Source organism: Martes martes (assembly GCF_963455335.1).
Source record: "Martes martes genome assembly, chromosome: 12".
NCBI classification, from domain to species: domain Eukaryota; kingdom Metazoa; phylum Chordata; class Mammalia; order Carnivora; family Mustelidae; genus Martes; species Martes martes.
The window spans coordinates 11,360,414-11,381,227 of NC_137900.1; the positions used below are offsets into that span (position 1 = coordinate 11,360,414).

Consider the following 20,814-nt stretch of genomic DNA (forward strand, 5'->3'; position numbering starts at 1 on the left):
GTCTGGGATTTGACAATGAGGTCAAGATTACTGTGAGACAGGAGTAGGGAAGGCTGGCCAGGCAAATATTATGTGCTATGCATACTAGGATCAGGGTAAGCCAGAAGAGCATCCTGGGAACATCCAAGAGGAGCACTTAAGCCTACTGGACCAGGTCAAGTTTGCTAGAGGGGTTGTTCTAGCTCCTAGGGTTCACATGGAGAACTAAAGATGGCACATTAGTTAGTTGTCAACTGAGAGCATTACCGCCCCTTCCACTGGAGTGTTTGGTAATAGTTGTGGGCAGTTTTGATCGCATTATTACCAGTCTCTGGTGATGTCAAGTGTGCAATTACAAGAATTGTGACTTTTAGTTCTAGGGAGGGTCATAGCATCTTAATAGCATTTAATCATCTGTCTATATGATGCCTGAGTTACATATCCATAACTCTTATGGCCAGATGGGTGGGGACAACAGCTAATATATATCTTAGGCCAACACATTCAGGTTAGCTAAATTTACATATGGTCATTCATAGCAAGGGCATAAACAGCAAACCTCCTAATAGATCAGCACAGAAAAGGAATTCTTATTTATTACTGCATAATAATCCTGAGCATTCAGAGCTCAGTGGCACCTGCTCTCGCTATAGCGTGCACGCCAAGTAACCAAAATCTCATCGAAGGCAATTTCCTGTAGCTTAACATATCGTGGTCTCCTTTCTAGACCTTGAAAGGAATGTGATTTAGTAGCGAAATCTAGTCTGGATAGATTGTATATTTGTTTGTTTGTTTGTTTTGTTTTGTTTTTTAGAGGCGTTACTTTGTATGTTAAACAACCTTTTTTAAAAGATTTATTTATTTATAGGAGAGGGAGAGATTGAGGGCAGGGGCAGCGGGGAAAGGGAGAGAGAGAGAATCTCAAGCTAACACCTGCTGAGCATGGAGACTGACATGAGGCTTGATCTTGCAACCCTAAGGTCATGAGCAGAAATCAAGAGTTGGTGGCTTAACTGACTCTCCCCTGTATGTTAAACAATCTTAAAATAAATATAAATAATTTGGAAAAGTTGACGGTGGTTGTTTTAAACTTATGTCAAAATGAATGTAGTGAATGTAATTTGCTCCACTGTAGGTCTTCTCGGCCCTATCTTTGCCCTCGTACCTCTCACACCTAAGGAGATCAAGGCATGTCAAACATCCTGCTAGATAGTAAGGTACAAATAAGAAATTTCCTTCCATAATAAAATAATCTGGGCATGATACTGTTTGATGGAAAAGTCTCTTTTTTCCTTGACACCTTTTTCTGTTTCTTCTTTGGGAATTGTCTGTTTAGACTTTCTGTCTCTACTGAGGACAATTTTAGTAAACAGCTTTTCGTAGAAGGTTATGTGTGCCATCTAGCTTTCCAAATATATTTGCATAGAGTTATGAAAAGTAGTCTTTACTGCTTTTAGATTTTTTCTTCTATTTTGATGGTTATTCCCATTCTTAACAACCTTATTAAGATACAACTCACATACTACACATATCATCCTTTTAAGGTGTATAATTCAGTGGCTTTCAGTTTATTGACCAAGTTGCACATCTATCATTGGTTCATCTATCATCTGTCATTGGTTCTGTGTGGTTCAGTCAGTTAAGCATCTGCCTTCAGCTCAGGTCATGATTGACCCCCACATTGGGCTCCCTGCTCAGTGGGTAGGCTGCTTCTTTCTCCCTTGCTTGTGCTTTCTTGCTATCTCACTCTCAAATGAATAAATAAAATGTTTTTTTAAAAGTTGTCCATCTAGGTGGGCTTTGGTGACTCAGTCGTTAAGTGTCTGCCTTCGGCTCAGGTCATGATCCCAGGACATTGGGATCGAGCTCCGCATCAGGCTCCCTGCTCAGCAGGAATCCTGTTTCTCCCTCTCCCACTCCCCCTGCTTGTATTCCCTCTCTTGCTGTCTCTGTCTCTGTCAAATAAATAAATAAAATCTTAAAAAAAAAAAAAGTTGTCCATCTATCAACACAACTGATTTTATTTTATTATTGTTTTTTAAAGATTTTATTTATTTGACAGAGAGAGAGAGAGAGACAGAGAGAGAGGGAACACAAGCAGGGGGAGTGAGATAGGGAGAAGTAGGCTCCCAGCTGAGCAGGGAGCCCAATGCTGGGGTGGGGGTTGGCAGCTCAGATCCCAGGACTCTGGGATCATGATCTGAACCAGAGGCAGGCACTTAATGACTGAGCCACCAAGGCACCCCAACACAATTGATTTTAGAACATTTTAATTAACATAAGAAGAAATCCTGTTCCTTTTAGCTGTTACTCCTTTTTTTTATTGGTCTTTTTTTGTGTGTGTGTGTGTCTTTTTTTGCGTGTTATGTTAGTCACCATACATCATTAGTTTTTGCTGTAGTGTTCCAAGATTCATTGTTTACATATAACACCCAGTGCTCCATTGCAATACGTGCCCTCCTTAATACCTACCACCAGGCTCACCCATCCCCCCACCCCATCCCCTCTAAAAGCCTCAGTTTGTTTCTCGGAGTCCGCAGTGTCTCATGGTTCATCTCCCCCTCCGATATCCCCCCCTTCACTTTTCCTTTCCTTTTCCTAATGTCCTCCATATTATTCCTTATGTTTCACAAGTAAGTGATACCATATGATAATTGACTTTCTCTGCTTGATTTATCTCGCTCAGCATAATCTCCTCCAGTCCCGTCCATGTTGATGCAAAAGTTGGGTATCCATCCTGAATCCCTTTAAGCTCTAGAAACCACTAACCTAATGTCTGTCTCTATAGATTTGCCTATTCTAAACATTTCATATGAATGGAATAAAATAATATATGGTCCTATGTGACTGGTTTCTTTTACTTAGCATAATGTTTTCAAGTTTCATCCATGTTGTAGCAAGCATCAATAGTTCATTTCTTTTTATTGCCTAATAATATTCCACAATGTGGATATTATATCCCTCTACTCTGTTTATGTCTCCCTTGCCCTTTTTCTTGACTTTTTAGATGTGCCTATTTTGCTTGCTTACTCATTTATTCAGTTTTCTAACTTATTTAATTCTGCATTTAACTACACTTTTATCTTGAATTATTATGTCATTCTGGATTCTTTTGGCTTGTTCTTTTTTCTGTGTTTTTGAATTAGATGTTTTACTTATTTTCATTGTTTCATTTTTGTTGATATAAGTACCTAAAGCTTAGAATTTCTTTCTGGGTACTGCTATAGCTATAACCTTATGGATTCCTATAAGTAGTATTTCAATTTATTGGTAGTTTTTAGAAATTCAGCAGTTTAAGTTTGTATTGATCTTTGATCTTTGAAGTGTTTAAGTATGTTCAGATTGAAGAAGGATCTTTTAAAAAATGTGTTATAAATATTTAGTGTTATTGAGTTGTCATTTATATCTTTCAAACAATTAAGATATTTTTTCTTAATTTTTATAAAAATTCTATGTGCACTTTAAGTTGAATTTAGATAGCCACCAAATATTGGCTTCGTACTCCATGTGTATACTATGTTCACCTTTTTATCCAAGGATAATGACCCAAATTCTATCCAGTCACAGGTCAAAATTTCAAGATCTCTACGTGTTATGCTATTGTCTCTCTACTAAGTGTAGCTGTAGACTAGATGTAGCTCTGTGTGATTCAGAAAACCATTAAGGAAAGGGACAAATTTTCTGCTCCCAATGCACGATGGTGAGACAAGGGCAAGATAACTGTAATAAGCACTCTTGCTCAGAAAGAAGGATGGAAGAGATAGGACTGTCATTTGTCCATAGTCATTCTTAAATCCTGTTTGGCATACAGAGTCCTATTCTGGTGTTAGGAATGTTCTTTGTTAGACCCCCATTCTGCTTTCTGGAAGTAGCTTCCCTTTCCCATTGTCCTCTGTGACCCTTGACTCTGCCTCATGTGTGGTCTTTTCTATTATTCTTGAGCACATCTGCAATGGATGTTGTAGACTATGTCTTCCGGTGAGCTGCTCAGCTTTCTCAGTTCATTGCCTAGTTCCAGAAGTTTGGGAGGCCAAAGAATATTTTTTCAAAAGATTTATTTATTTATTTTAGAGAGAGAGAGTGTTCGGGGGGAGAGGGAGGAGCAGAAGGAGAGGAGAGATTCTCAAGCAGGTTCCCTGCTGAATGCGGAGCTTGAAGAGGGGAGAAGGCTCTATACCACAACCCGTGAGATCATGACTTGAACCACACCAAGAATCGGATGCTTAACCTGCTGAGCCACCCAGGGGCCTCTCAAAGAATATTTTAAGTACTGAGCGGTTAAAGGATTTGAAATTCAGACTGCTGGCTTATTTGGAAGAACAATTTTTAAGAATTTCATAAGCTTATTTGTTTGAATTCAGTTAATTCCAACTGGTAATAGTCTCACTCTCAATTCTTTCTAGATGAAGTTCTGCTATATTTCTTTATTTTTTCTCCTATAATAAATACCTTGAATATCACTTTGAGACTGCTGTAGTTACAGAAATCAGAAACCCTGGGAATTTCTGTTTGATTGTCTCCTTAGGCAGATGTTTGCTTGAATGCAGCTTAATTCATTGGGAGCATCTAACAATGGGATGAACTTTGCTGCAAGGCTCAGCTTTGATAGAACTTTGTCTCAAAAAGATCTTTCTGAGTTTTCTCTCTTACTCCTTGAGATCTAAAAGTTGCTGGCTCTTCTAACATTTCAGGCCCCATATTTCAGGACGCTCTCGTTTCCCTTTACCTTCTTGTAAACCAGCCAATGAATTGAATTTACCTCTCTCTCTTTTATAAATACGTTGGGAAAAAACAATCGCAGTTCACACAGGGAACTCACGAACTTTTTCCCAATCTCTTTCTCGGTCTCACTAGATAGGTGAGTTGACTCTTTGCCTACTGTAGTCATGAAATGTCTTGCCTTTCCACCCTGCAATATCAGCTTCCTTGTCTTTGCCTGACTTTTAGCCAATGCCATATACTTCAGATTTTTGTTATAGTAGCACCCATCCCAATTCTGGTACTAATTTCTGTGTTAGAATAGGCTAAACTTAATCTGTGATAACAACCCCCCGAATCTCAGTGGCTTAACACATAAAGGTTTATTTCCTGCTCACACAAAGTCAACTGTAACTTTTTGGTGGAAGAGTGGGCATTCCTCCACACAGATACTCTGGGATTCAGGCTGATTCAGGCTCTATCCTCTAGAAAGTCATTGACTGCTCTGTCAGGGGAAGAAAGAATTGAGAATTGTACAAGAGCTTTCACTATCACGGAAAGGACATATATTTTTTCTGCTCATATTTATTTTGTTATCCAGAACTAGTCAAATGGCCCCTCCAACTGCAAGAGAGCTGGGAGTTTTAACCTCTTGTATTCCCAGGAAATAAGGAAAAATAATATTGGTGAGCACAATATCTATTACGTATGGAAGACTTTCTTATAAAACTCACTCCTAGGTGGATTCTAGGGCTAGATTTTTGTTCTTCTAGCCCTGAAGTCATTGCCCATGAGCAGTGTTGGCAAACACCTTGAAGGCCTCGGTAGACTGGGTGTTTTGAAAATCTATTTAACACTTCGGTTATAGGATTTCATCCAAAAATTGACCTGGAAATTTCCCCACTGGATTTTCAGCTCTTAAATGCTTTTAATGTGTTGGGACTTAAAAATGATATATTTTATCTAGCATTTTCCATTGTTTTCAGTGAATTTATTTGCATAACCATGGAAATATAATTTGGCTGCCACTCCAAGAGTTCCCAACTTTGACCAGTCTCGTTAGTGAGATTTTTCCCCCACAGCCTCTTATTTTCAACTTGTTCCAATTGTCTTTGACAAATTCTTTGGTTCCACTTGTCTTTCAATGGATCTTGGCTGCGTATAGGAGCCCTTGCACACAGTGTGATCAGGAAATTATAACTTCTGACTTTGCCAAAAATTTGGTTTGCTTTTAATTTTTCCATTTCCTTTGTTACTTTTGAATGATTTCTAGGAAGATATGGGGAAAATGCTCATTTGTATCACTGTGTTCTTAATGGAAGAATATTTAAACTAGATTCTGTTTATGAAGAATGGCTTGTTCATTTGTTTCTAGTGTGAATGAAATGAATTGCTTTGAAACCAAAGAACCTTGTATACCTAGTCAATATGCATTGCTCATGGGTTCACAGAAGTGTGCATTAAAATGGGCCTTAAGCTTATATAATACAATCTTTTGAGATTATTTTAGTAGAGTTCATTCAGATTATTTCAACCAGTAATATTAAAACTATAGGGGGGCGCCTGGGTGGCTCAGTGGGTTAAAGCCTCTGCCTTCGGCTCAGGTCATGATCCCAGGGTCCTGGGATCGAGCCCCACATCGGGCTCTCTGCTCTGCGGAGAGCCTGCTTCCTCCTCTCTCTCTGCCTGCCTCTCTGCCTACTTGTGATCTGTCAAAGAAATAAATAAGATCTTTAAAAAAATATATTAAAACTATAGGGAAGGAGCTCGGAATCAGATGTTTGCTTTTTGTTTTGCAGGGGGCAAACTGGTCTTCATTCCATTCATAAAAGATATACTGTCAAGGTTTTCTTTGGACTACTATAGTTACTAATGTATAATACACTTAAAAAAATGCTCTCTTTAGTCTTACTCTTCTACCTCCTAGAATGTCTTTAGCCAGTGGACATAAGTTGATTCTGGAGGGGAGAATCAAAGAAACCCTGAGAAGCATCCTAGGATTTTAAGATCAGTGAGATCCAATTGGTGAAACACGGTGTAATGGAATGTCTTAATTCTGATTTGGCCAGGACAATCCTGGTTTTCACCACTCCCAGGGTACTTAGTACCTCATTTCCGTCTGAAAATGTTCCAGGTAGATTAATCAATTACATTAGCACCATGTCTTATACATGTCCCTTCAGCTGTTTTCAAAGTCATGTGTTTAGCAGTTACTCAGACTGACAACATTTGAACTGTTTAGACACAGGCTCCCACTACTATATTCTTTTTTGTTTCCTCCCAATATTCTCCATAGGGCCTCCTGTTTCTGAAAACTTTCTATGAAGAAAATCCTTAATAATGATGGGTCTCACTCATTCAATATATGTCACTCAATATATGGCCCTCAATACATGTCCAGTGAAGAAAATGACTTCACGTACTGGTCTTCGTCAGATGGTTTTCTTTTGAGTGGAGTTTAGGATTCAAATTCTGTGGTTTCAGGTTATAGATGTACAAATCACATAGACCATGAGACATTGAAAACCAAAGACCCTCTTCATAAATCTGATATGTCACCATTTCTCCTGAGGACATAAGATTTTCCTTATGACTCTGCAAATACATCTAAAAGTGTTCATTTGTCAGTTTGATGAATGTGCCACTAAAATAACATTACCTTGGCATGTAAATCATTTTCCCATGAAATCTTTAAAGAGCATTGTCAAATGTTTCTTAGTAGCCTTTGATTCTATTGGCTTTATGCTTCTGAGGTGTCAGGAAATAGACCTGACTCTCTGGGGTAATTTTCTTTTAAAGTTCTAGATAGCAGATGTTTATAAAACCTAATAAAAAGATATCTTTCTCTTCTCGTGTGGGTTAGATTTATATCAGAAAATACAATAACTGACAGAGTAGTTGTGAACTACATTAATAATTCTAAAATTTAAAATTAATATATTCTTCCATCTGGAGTCTTAACAAAACATTTTTAACATCTTTGAAATCCGCAAAGAAAATGTGTCTCTTGTCAAGGAACTAGAAGCTCGAAGGGCTGGGATTTTCATTGTTCTCATGTCAGATATTGCTCAGATTCACACCCCCGTTGCAATCAGTGTTATGCATATGTATGCCGAGAGCTTTCCCATTCAGCAAGTAAGTTTATAATTCCTCTGGAGACAAGTTTTTGTTGCAAAGGACTAGCATCTCTATATGCATAATCACTCCTTCTTTATATGTGCTTTTGCAGAGTGAGCTGGGATGCTTTTTATTTTTATGGACACATTTGAAAGCCTCTGCTTTCAACATTTATATTAAGGTGACAGTAACACAATGTAAGAACATTCAATCAATCAATCAGTGAAGATTTAATGAGCATTTATAATATTTTAGACTATGCTAGGCACTGAGCTCACAAAGATGAATAAAGAATAATTCCTGTATCTAAGATACTCTGAGTCTAATGAGAAGGCAGATTCATTAATGCATAATTATAAAGAAAACAAATGTGAAAGGTGGAGCAGAGATACAAGTTTTGTTGCAAGCCTCCACTTTGTTGCCCCCACATAGATGTGGGACCACGGAAAGTACGTGTAAACTTTACTGTAATGTGAGTGTCACTTGGTCCACTAGAATACAACTTGGTCATTTTCCTGCAGCAGGAATCCTGTGGCCTAACCCCACGCCGTCCTCTACTGGGAGCTGGACCACTCTGGCTTGGGGCAGCCTGAGGGGAGCTGCAGGTCCTTGCCCAAAAATGCTCTGGACTCACGTTTGTTTAGTTCTCCAACTCACTTTCGGCTGTATGTGTTTACTCAAGGGGGGCTTGCCAATCAAATTTGATGTGGAGTCATCCAAGTCTTATGATAGGAAACCCCAGCTCCCAAAGGACCCCAGAAAGAGACCCTTGTCTCTCTCGACAAGGCATTTCTTGGGACTACATTAGGCCTAAAGAGATAGGAAGAACAGGACTCAAGCGTTCAGGTGATACAGAGTTGGCGGTAGGAAGTTACATGCTGACTGCATATGTTGGGCATTTGTCCAGAATAGGACCTGCTCATGCTATCTTTGACCTACTAGATTGTATTGATCTTAATCCCTTCTGTAGCAGTTTAAGTGCCATTTTTCACTGCAGGGTCATAGTTCCAAGCTCCTTTTCACACAGTGGGCAGCTCTGATCCTGTCCTGTCAGCCCTTTCCCCATTCCCAGTTCTATTCGTATTCATACTGTCTCTTCCACAACATCTCTTATAATTGAGGATGTCTTACATAAAGATTTCTTCTATAAAGAAAGAGTCACAGCACTCAGCTCTGGCCTTGATACAGCAAGGTCCTAAGCAGAAGCAAGACTGCTTGTCACATACAAATGGCTATGAGACACATGAAATAATGTTCATCATCACTAGCCATCAGGGAGATTCAAATTAAAACCACATTGAGATACCACCTTACACCAGTTAGAATGGCCAAAATTAGCAAGAGCTAACAACAACATGTGCTGGAGAGGATGTGGAGAAAGGGGAACCCTCTTACACTCTTGGTGGGAATGCAAGTTGGTGCAGCCACTTTGAAGAACAGTGTGGAGATTCCTTAAGAAATTAAAAATAGAGCTTCCCTATGACCCTGCAATTGCACTCCTGGGTATTTACCCCAAAGATACAGATGTAGTGAAAAGAAGGGCCATCTGTACCCCAATGTTTATAGCAGCAATGGCCACGGTCGCCAAACTGTGGAAAGAACCAAGATGCCTTTCAACGGATGAATGGATAAGGAAGATGTGGTCCATATACACTATGGACTATTATGCCTCCATCAGAAAGGACGAATACCCAACTTTTGTAGCAACATGGACGGGACTGGAAGAGATTATGCTGAGTGAAATAAGTCAAGCAGAGAGAGTCAAGTATCATATGGTTTCACTTATTTGTGGAGCATAACCAATAACATAGAGGACATGGGGAGATGAAGACGAGAAGGGAGTTGAGGGAAATTGGAAGGGGAGGTGAACCATGAGAGACTATGGACTCTGAAAAACAATCTGAGGGTTTTGAAGGGGCAGGGGGTGGGAGTTTGGGGGAGCCAGGTGGTGGGTATTAAGGAGGGCATGTATTGCATGGAGCACTGGGTGTGGTGGAAAAACAATGAATTCTGTTACACTGAAAAGAAATTTTTAAAAAAATGAAAAAAAAAAAACTGTCAAGGAAGATTCTGGCACTGATGGCAGGGAGCCCTGTGGACTCTTCTCCCAGCAAGAAGGTCATCCAATACCTGCATGCTTGTCATGGAAGACATAGTTCTTCCTTCAGTCAGCATCACGGAATACCTGTATTCAAGCAGCTTTGACCTTGAACTGACTGCTGACCAGCTGCTGTCAAATTCATGTCTGGACAAATTAATATCTGTGGAAGTCAGTCAGTAGACTAGACCAGTACTGGTCAACAATGACCTTATTACTAATCCAAGGTGATAAGATGAACTGTAAAGACAATGTAGCAAGTTATTTGTATAGCTAAATTTATTCAGTTTAAAGGACTCTAAGATTGTTTTTACTTATCTTTGGTGTTAGAGGTCTTCCTATTAAAGGTGGTAGATGGTTATTTTATTTTTAATATTCTGTCAAAACAAAAGTTGGCAATTTTATGTTGGTTCTACAAATTTGGGGGGAATATTTTGCTGCTCTATGAAACACCTTTGGGAACCACTGATCTAAGTCTGGTATAAAACTGTTCCCTGGAGCTTTCTTAACCTTGACATTTTTGACATTTTGAGCCAGATATTTCTTTGTTGTGGGGGGCGAGTTCTTTGCATGGTAGGATGTTTAGCAGCATCACTGGCGTCTACCCACTGGAGGCCAGTTACAACCCACCCACCCTGATGCAACAACCGAAAAAGTCTTCAGACATTGGCCAGTGTTTCAAGATGGGCTGGAGTGAGGGGGGGCTGTACTCAAAAAGTTTGAAAGTTACTGCTCCGAAGACATTGTAAATTTTATTATTAGTTTTATTTAATTATTTTCTCAATGAATTTCTGTTGCAGTAAATGGCAGGTTATGGCTGGTTGTATGTATGTATGGTGACTATCAATAAATGCATGTAACAAGGAGAACAAGGCTATATAAAGTGTGTGTGTATATATATATTGTTTTTTTAATATTTTACTTTTATATATTATAATACCTTGATATATGTCTCATAAAGATGCTCCAAGGTTTAATTGGCATTAACAAGTATTGAAACTAAACTAAAGCATATGATTGATAGACACAGTATTATTACACATAATAATATTTTGCATTTACATGTCACTTGTCACTTGAGACTCTCAGTCCCTTGATTCATTTGTTTCCTTAGTGTATGATTCTCAGTTCATCTCAAGGAAACTGAGGCACAAGTCAGTGCTCACCTGACATAATAAAATCAAGAGTTAATTGAGTCTGTCATTTTCTTTATAATATCCTAATCACTTTACTATGTTTTTATACATGTTAAACATTTATTTTTTATATTATATTTTATATACTTTATAATTTTTTTAGCATGTTTATTCCTCTTTGTTAGGTTGGCAGTCTCTTAGAAGTAGGACAGGTCTTCTTTAGCTGTGTATCTCTCAGAGCCTGCAGACTGTGGGCTCATTTGTGGGCAACTGGGCCGGCATTAGGGGAGGCCAGGTGTATTAGCTCCGTTTTCCACAGAAAGACTTTCATTGTAGATTCATGTTTTCATTGTACATTCATGTAGACTTTTAGGATTGAGATTGCTTTAAGTGAAGGAACATACCTGCATCTTTTGTAATAATCTAGTTATAATACAACTTAAAAATATATTGTACATTCTGACTTTCATGGACACTAATTATCTCTACCTTCAGGGGCTCCTTCCTCCATTAAAAAAAGTTAAAAATGATAGTTTATAACTACATTGGTTTTAAGATGGATACAATCTAAGATGTATTATATTTTTTTTTGATGATTAAAAAATAGTTAAGACGCTCCTATGTTTTAAAACACTCTGGACACTGGGCACTGTGCCCACTGTGGCCTGTGAGGAAGTGGGCACTAGGATCACACACTGAAATGTTAACTGTGCTTTTCCTCTTCATTCTTATGCTCCCGGGGAGATATTCTGGTTTTATTGCCTCAGGGAAGAAAGACCCAGCAGGCAACAAAAACACCAAATTCTTGGGTTTGGGATTCAAAAGCTTGGGTCTTAGGATGACACCATAGATTTGGAAGAACAGGTGAAGTGCCGGGCTACCCTGTCCCATGATAGATGAGTTCATGGAATGAAGACGGAGGGTAGCAGAGAAGTTGAAAATGTGTGTGTGTGTGTGTGTGTGTGTGTGTGTGTGTGTGTGTGTGTCTGGGACCCCAAATTGGGAAGGTTAAAGCTTTAGAAATTCTTGAGCAGGTGAGACCTATCACTACCTAGCCATCCATTCCCAGGGTAATGGTTTTGGAGCTGTTGAACTGTGGGGGGGAAGGGGGGGTGTGTCTTCCAAGCCCAGTGTCGGGGGCAACATGAAACCTTGAGGGGCTAGGCAAACAACTCAGAGATGGCATCTGTTTTCCAGGAACAGGTGGAGAAGGACACATGAAGGTTCTTGTTGGCCTAGATAATGGCACGCTTGTGGTAGAGTGCCAGTCTAAGCAAGAGTCTATGTGGCAGGACCAGAAGGGCATAGCAGAGATTTGCATGCATCCATAATGGAAGACCACAGGAGAATGAGGAGCTTTCCACCGATGTCAGCAGGGAGAGATGCTGACAACAAAGATGGATTCTTGGCATGTGGCACCACACAGGCCCTTGAGAGTGGGAAGAGATCCAGAATTGACCAAGATTAAGGTTTTTCCATCTTAGCAATATGAGCACTTGGCAAAGAAATTAAGTACAATTAAGAAAAAAATAAAGTTGCAATTATTGTACACCAGAATTTTTTAAAGCTGGATCAGTATTCATTACACATAGGTGTTTATGATACTTTACAGTATCTGAAGGATGTTCTGCTTTTGTATTTTTCATTTTGCAAAAATCTTATTGCAAAAATCTAAAAATCTTATTTTTCATTTTACACATGTGGAAATGGAAACACAGAAAGGTTAAGTGACTTGCCCAAAGTCAGACAGCTAGGATATGAGCAATGACTCAAACCCCTGACCCCATTCACTCTACCACTCCTGGTTCTTGATGTTGTTCAGTATTCCCCTTAAGAACTAAAGTGAGAGCTTCCTGGGAGGTTCTCAGAAAATGCTGATATGGTACCAAAATGCTTTTAGTATTTTGCAATTTAATGCTCAGATGTGAAGAAGGAAGAGGGTTCGCGCGTCTGAGCTCTGCTGCACCGCCCTGGCTCCCTTGCTGCTGTGTTCTGTGCAGTGTTCTGCTCTCATCTCAGATGCAGAAAGGCAGGGCTGTAGTTTGAGTGCAGTGCGGGGTCCCAGTCCTAATACAGCGGAATGAGGTAGGGGGTCAGGTCCTAAAGGGCCTCCTGACTTAGATTAGAGTGCCCCAACCAGATGAGTGGATGCCATTCCGCTTCCATGACCCTGTGCCCACATTGTAGAATTTTCTTGTGTCTTTCACCAGAGTGTGAGCAATGAAGGCAGGGACTGCATCAGGCTTAGTCCCCATTGCGTCCCCTGCCTGGCATATAGTAGGTACTTAAAGTATTGACTGAATGAGTGGACAATTGGATGGATGGATGGCTGGCTGGCTGGATGATTCTAGGGTTCCTCAGTATCCCTTTAACAGTCCTAGCCCTGTATCCCTCAATAGCAAGGCCCCTTCCGAGGGATGTTTGGGTTCGGCTTCCTTTATCTTACCGAAGAAAGCTATGTAAAAATAGCTACTTCTGCTGCAGGCCACTCCATTTCCTTTTTCTTCCCCTCTTCCCAAATCCCTCCTATATTATTATTTCTATCCACAATTTTAGTCATGTTTTTTCCAGCTTATGTTTTATTGTCAGCTTCCTTTAAACCCTCTTTAGAAGCAGGAAGCACATGTTATAAATCCGTATGAGCAGATACTTTGCTCTTTCTCATTTTGAAAAAAACTTTTAATTAAAATTCATGGTAGAAAAAATTGCTAAAGTGGCAAGTTGCCTTTCTACTTTATTACCATGTCTTATTTTAGAATTTACTTTTGGTAACTAGTCTACATTATTAAATAAGGTTCACTTCATTGGAGTCACTGAGTAATTGTTGTGTTGAATAAATATTGTTCTTATGATATTATTAGTTTTATCACATGTACTGCATTGTTTTTAGGAAGTACCCTCAGCGTTACTTGAAAAGAGATGGAAAATACTTTATATGTCCCACATCCAGTAAATTTATAATTAAAACAATGTCACAAATACAGTACATTTTCATTGGATAATTTTTTAAAAATTTAAATGCAATATGTAATTTAAAAAAAAGACCCTCGCCACCTAACAGATTCTAATTCATTTTTTAAGGCACCATGACAGAGAAGCCTATCCAAAAGATTATGATATAGAAGGTCCTGAGGACATAAAAAAACTGTGTAATTCAACATATTGGCGACTTGGAACTGATGAACCCCCAGTAAGTAGTTGCTGCTGATTTCTTTAGATCAGGAATCTTCCTCCTAGTGAAACATGGAAAAATAAAGGGAGGAGTTCTTCGCTGGCACCACCCCTCCATGCTGTGTTGGGTACTTGGGCAGGTGACTTGGTCGTAAGGTTATTGGAAAAATTAAATGAGATAAAGCATATCAAGTGGTTAACTCAGTGCCTGGCACATCACAAGTGCTCAGGGTACTGTTCGTGCTGTTATGATGCTGTTGCCACATCATATGTCTCCTTTAAACTTCACAACAACCCTGTGAAGTAGGTGGTATTATCTCTACTCTACAGAGGGGGAGAAACTCCTAGACTTACTCAAAGTCCCCAGTTAGGGAGTAGAAGAGTGAGACTTTGAATCTAGTTCCTTGATTTCAAGTCCTTTATATTTGTTGTAAGGTGGTAGAGTTGTGAGTTATTAAAACACGCTGGTATTATTCTCCTAACATTTGTGTGACCCAGTTCCCAAAGGAATATTCATTGCACGAGTACCTCCTGTTTTAACTGCCATGAGTGGGTTACTCCTTGGCTATTTAGGTGCCTACCCAATTGGCATAAGGCAGGAGCTCACCTCTACAGAGCCCCCAAATTGTGTCCTACAGTTTCAAGAACTTTGGGCCAGTTGAAGACTCAGTTCAACCTTATAGGATGGTCTTGGTGCTAAAGAGCTGGTAATTTGACTAGGGCAGATGCAAATGTGTTAAGAAGACTGGGTTTGCATCACACTCTGCCCCCCAAAACAGGGCTATTTTGAAATAGGGCAAGCCCAGGAAGAGCCATAATTCTATGCTGGACATGAGTCTCGAAGATTCTCAGTTCTCCAGGGTGATGGGAATCAATTAGCTTATCTGGGCTTATGCTTGTTTCTTCCTGCCTTTTATAGTTACAGTGGATAGAGAATAATAAGGATAGCCGGGAAAATGGACATTTATTATAATGATGCAGCTGCCTGGAAATGGAATCAAGGATACTTACAGGAACCAAGACAGCTCTAAAGCAAGACATCCTCCCCCCTCCTCTCTCTCTCTCTCTCTGTCTCTTTCTCTCTCTCACTCACACACACGCACACACACCAGTGTCTCACTGGCATCCTGATTTTGTGCTGCTCAGTGTCTTTTTTCCCTACAGCTCAGACCTCAAGGGCATTCTGATGGTTTCCTCAGTTTCCACATTGGCCTCTTGCCTTTGCCCCAGGCTGCCTTTTGGGTCATTAGCCAGCACATGGAGGGGTTCCCGAGTCTGATACTCAACTCTGTCAGTAGCCACTCAGCCCTGCTCCACCAAACCCAGCTTAGCCTTGCTTTCTTAAGCCATAGGGCTATGTGGTCAGGACGAGAGCAAGTTGGGCAAAGCACACATTGCCTGGCATGTACTTAGCGTCTTTGACTCTTAGAAAAACATTTATTTTTGACTTCCAAATGAAAATGTTCTTGGTCTCTGGGTTGTGGGAGAAAGTTAGATGAAGTGAACTATGAGATGTAGGAACCTCAAACTTTCATTCTGTACATTATACACGTTACAGCAATCAAACCTCAGGTCTAATAGAGGGTGTGGAAACAAGATAATATTTACCTTCTTTTTGACTTTTGTTCATGGTCATTGAAACCTTGTCCTTATTGTTCCAGGTTTACAGATATATTAGATAGGAATGAAAATAGGTCAAGAGGTCAACTGTTTCTGACAAAATTGCTATTCTTATATCCTAACAGTAAGTTACATTTTTCTAGACTTTTTGTGTATAAAGCACTTGTTCACCCATCTTGTTTCTTGCTCTTCTTTTTTTAAATATTTTTTTTCATTTTTTAAATAAACATATAACATATTATTAGCCCCAGGGGTACAGGTCTGTGAATTGCCAGGTTTACACACTTCACAGCACTCACCATAGCACATACCCTCCCCAATGTCTATAACCCCAGCAACCTACCCCCCTCCCCCCGGCAACCCTCAGTTTGTTTTGTGAGATTAAGAGTCTCTTACGGTTTGTTTCCCTCCCAATCCCATCTTGTTTCATTTATTCTTTTCCTTCCCCCCAACCCCCCCACGTTGCATCTCCACTTCCTCATATCAGGGAGATCATATGATAGTTGTCTTTCTCTGATTGACTTATTTCGCTAAGCATAATACCCTCTAGTTCCATCCATGTCATTGCAAATGACAAGATTTCATTTCTTTTGATGGCTGCATAGTATTCCATTGTATATATATACCCCATCTTCTTTATCCACTCATCTGTTGATGGACATCTAGGTTCTTTCCATAGTTTGGCTATTGTGGACATTGCTGCTATAAACATTCGGGTGCACATGTCCCTTTGGATCACTACATTTGTATCTTTAGGGTAAATACCCAGTAGTACAATTGCTGGGTCGTAGGGTAGCTCTATTTTCAACTTTTTGAGGAACCTCCATGCTGTTTTCCAGAGTGGTTGCATCAGCTCACATTCCCACCAACAGTGTAGGAGGGTTCCCCTTTTTCCGCATCCTCACCAGCATCTGTCATTTCCTGACTTGTTGATTTTAGCCATTCTGACTCATGTGAGGTGGTATCTCATTGTGGTTTTGATTTGTATTTCCCTGATGCCGAGTGATGTGGAGCACTTTTTCATGTGTCTGTTGGCCATCTGGATGTCTTCTTTGCAAAAATGTCTGTTCATGTCCTCTGCCCATTTCTTGATTGGATTATTTGTTCTTTGGGTGTTGAGTTTGATAAGTTCTTTATAGATTTTGGATACTAGCCCTTTATCTGATATGTCGTTTGCAAATATCTTCTCCCATTCTGTCAGTTGTCTTTCGGTTTTGTTAACTGTTTCCTTTGCTGTGCAAAAGCTTTTGATCTTGATGAAGTCCCAGTAGTCCATTTTGCCCTTGCTTCCCTTGCCTTTGGCGATGTTCCTAGGAAGAAGTTGCTGTGGCTGAGGTTGAAGAGGTTGATGCCTGTGTTCTCCTCAAGGATTTTGATGGATTCCTTCCTCACATTGAGGTCCTTCATCCATTTTGAGTCTATTTTTATGTGTGGTGTAAGGAAATGGTGTTTCTTGCTCTTTTTAACAACGTTACAAAGTTGAAAAAAAGATACTATTTTTAAAAATTTTTTTCATTAACATATAATACATTATTTATTTCAGGGTACAGGTCTGTGATTCATCAGTCTTACACAATTCACAGTGCTCACCATAGCACATACCCTCCCCAATGTCCATCATCCAGCCTCCTCCCACCCCCCTAGCTACCCTCAGTTTGTTTCCTGTGATTAAGAATCTCTTATGGTTTGTCCCCCTTTCTGGTTTCTTCTTGTTTCATTTTTCCCTCCCTTCCCCTATGATCCTCTGTCTTGTTTTTCAAATTCCTCATATCAGTGAGATATGATTATATAATATGATATTTATCATATGATACTTATCTTTTTCTGATTGACTTATTTCACTTAGCATAATACCCTCTAGTTCCATCCATGTCATTGCAAATGGGAAGATTTTGTTTTTTATGGCTGCATAATATTCCACTGTGTGTGTGTGTGTGTGTGTGTGTGTGTGTGTGTGTGTGTGTGTATATATATATACACATACATACATACACATCTTCTTTTTCCCTTCATCTGTTGATGGACATCTAGGTTCTTTCCATAGTTTGGCTGTGGTGGACATTGCTGCTATAAACATTGAGATGCATGTGCCCCTTTGGATCACTACATTTGTATCTTTGGGGTAAATACCCAGTAGAGCAGTTGCTGTGTCGTAGGGTAGCTCTATTTTCAACTGTTTGAGGAACCTCTATACTGTTTTCCAGAGTGGCTGCGCCAGCTTGCATTCCCACCAACAGTGTAGGAGGGTTCCCCTTTCTCTGCATCCTTGCCAACATCTGTCGTTTCCTGACTTTCCTGACTAATTTTAGCCATTCTGACTGGTGTGAGGTGGTATCTCACTGTGGTTTTGATTTGTATTTCCCTGATGCCAAGTGATGTTGAACACTTTTTCATGTGTCTATTGGCCATTTGGATGTATTCTTTGCAGAAATGTCTGTTCATGTCTTCTGCCCATAAGAAAGATATTATTCTAGTTCTAAACCCAGACCCACTGATCTTAAATGATTTCACCCAAGGTCCCAGGTGTAAAAAGGAAGGAGATATAGATACAGAGCCTTCCTATTTTCATATGTCAGGTATGATGCTAGATGTAGCAGAACGATGGATGAGTTCTTCTTGCCACAGAATTTTGATAGAGACCTAAACACTAGAATACTCTCAATAGTTGGTGAAAAACACACATCTTAAAGCAAGATGCTAGACCATCTAGGCAGGACTTGCTAAGATATTCTAAACTAGGTTAGGCCAGTATGAGTGATTATGTCCTTGAAGACTAGAGTTCAAGAAGGATTTATTTCACTGTGGGACACATGTCCCTTCTTCCTCAGTTGAGAGGTGTTTTAAGGAAATCAGAGAGATTAATATGTGTATCCTGGAACTTAGAGGGCATAGGGTCCACGTGTCTGACTCTTGTGAAACAGCCAGGCCCACCTGCTGCAGGATTCCACGCCTAAAGCAGCACCCAGCTGGGAAGCTGAGAAACTTAAATCTAATACAGTCAGCAATTTTGATGATTTCACTGGACTGGAAAATTTCATAACTAAAATGAGATCCTTCTCAAGATTGAGGGGCCTAGAAAAGTTATGGGACTTGTTTAAAATTCCCATTAAGTGAAAGGAAAGAACTAGCCATCCGTGTGGGATGGAAGAGGCAGCTTGATTAAAAATGAAGTTGCTTCATGATTGCATCCTACTGATGGAATAGGATCGATTCAGTAAGAGGGTTACATGAACACCACCTCATTTCATCCTCTGGACAACTCTTCAGGCTAGCAGCCTAAGTGGCCACGTTGTGTAAATGAGGACACCGAGGCCAGGTGAAGCTCGATCACTTGTTCTAAGTCAAAGAGCAAGGAAGTGTATTAAAAATTAAAATCTATTTTACCCTCTGGTTCCAGAGTCTAAGATCTTAAATACTTCTCAGACTGTCTCTTGGATTGCCAAGTTGTTCCACTCCCAGCCCAGGGCCTTTTTACCCCCCAAACACTGCATCCTCCTTGCAGAAAATGAACCTGATTATTTTTTTGCTGTGGCTTGGGCATGTGTTGGGGCATTGGTTTCTCATCTCTTATCTATAACCTCTGTCCTGTTTCCTGAGTTGTGTCCACGCATATACCAGGTAGCCCCCGTTTCCTCTCTGTTTCCTTTCCTACATGTCTTCTTAGCATTTTTGGATTTTTGCAATATTGCTGCCGAGTGGTTGCTTTTTTTGTCCACCAGCATTTCTGTTCCACTGTAGGAAGTTCTCCTTGCCCTTCAGTGCTGGTGCTGGGGCTAGTGTGAGCACTGTTTATTTGTAACAGTATTTTAAATAGGAATTTCTTGGTCTTCATTTTAGCTGAGACTCTCCACAAATAAATCCATAGTCCCATGTGCGAAAGTGAAATATTAGGCCACTTAGGTGAGACCCTCAAAGATGGTTCCCTTAGGCCGGTACTCACATGAGGGATATAAGAGGATTGAAAGCCAAGAAACCAAAAGAAGGGTTTGAGGGTAGAAAAACAGGGTTTTGGGAAAGGTGTACTGTGAGTCTCATCTGCCTGGTGAAGTTAGAGATATGAGGTGCTGGTGATGTTTCCAAAGCAGCAGAGCAGAGAGAGGGGGAACTAGCTACATGTACATCACTGGTGAGACAAGGATAATTGAGTACTCGGGCCCCCCCCTGTGGAGGGGGCTTTTGGGGATCAGATGTAGAAGAGAAAGATGACAGAGAGCCATTTCAGAACCTGCCCAAGAGCCACTCATGTAGGAATGGGAGGGACAGTGACTGGATTCCCAGGGGCTGAGGCAGGACAGTGACACTCTGTGTCATGGAACATAACCACTGGGTGTTTCCAGAAGGGATCTCAACATCTACAGAACACTCTAAGAAAGTCAGCTTTGAACATCCATCAGTGGCAGAGGGAGTCAGACAACAGACATGCCCAGAGGAAACCAAAACAAGTTTATACTTCCACCTTTCTTGCATTTACCTCTCTCCTTCCTTGTATCCCCACACCCACATCATAAACCCTAAAGAAGCCAGAGGGAGTTGAGGAGAAGGGAAGAAGTTTAAGAGGGACAACTGAGAAGAAGCCAACGGTGCCATCTTTCCCACTGACATATGCCAGGCCAAAGCTGACCTAAATTACAGGAATGAGTCTTTCATTTCAAATGAAGTTTTGGCTAGTACATGATACTGAGGACTTTACTTGCTTCAATGAGACTCCTCTTGGGACAGAAGTAGCCAGAAGACGTTTGTATTATCTGAGAGTGGCCACAGAGGTCTTGGCAATTGTCCTATATTTTACCAAGGAGCGTAAGAAAGAATTCTCCTCTCCAAATGGCTATGGATGGGCAGTGATGGAGGAACAGCAGGTTTGTTTTCTGATTGTACCTTCGTACAAGTCCCACTCATTCAATGAGCCCACTGGTATATAAGAGAGCAGCCCATTCACATCATTCCTCTCTATCCTCTTCCCTTACTTTATTTTTCTTCATGACATTTAAAGCACTG

At 40.2% G+C, this 20,814-nt stretch overlaps 1 protein-coding gene across 2 annotated transcripts in view; it reads left to right on the forward strand.

The window, feature by feature from the left end:
- Positions 1-20,814, forward strand: part of CFAP95 (cilia and flagella associated protein 95) — a gene marked incomplete at its 5' end in the record, with an annotated part of 75,044 nt that overhangs the window by 9,204 nt on the left and 45,026 nt on the right. For both annotated transcript variants that reach the window (XM_080819594.1, XM_080819593.1), the window contains one exon: positions 14,110-14,218. In XM_080819594.1, coding sequence (XP_080675720.1) covers positions 14,110-14,218 — 109 coding nt within the window. The remainder of the gene's footprint in view (positions 1-14,109; positions 14,219-20,814) is intronic.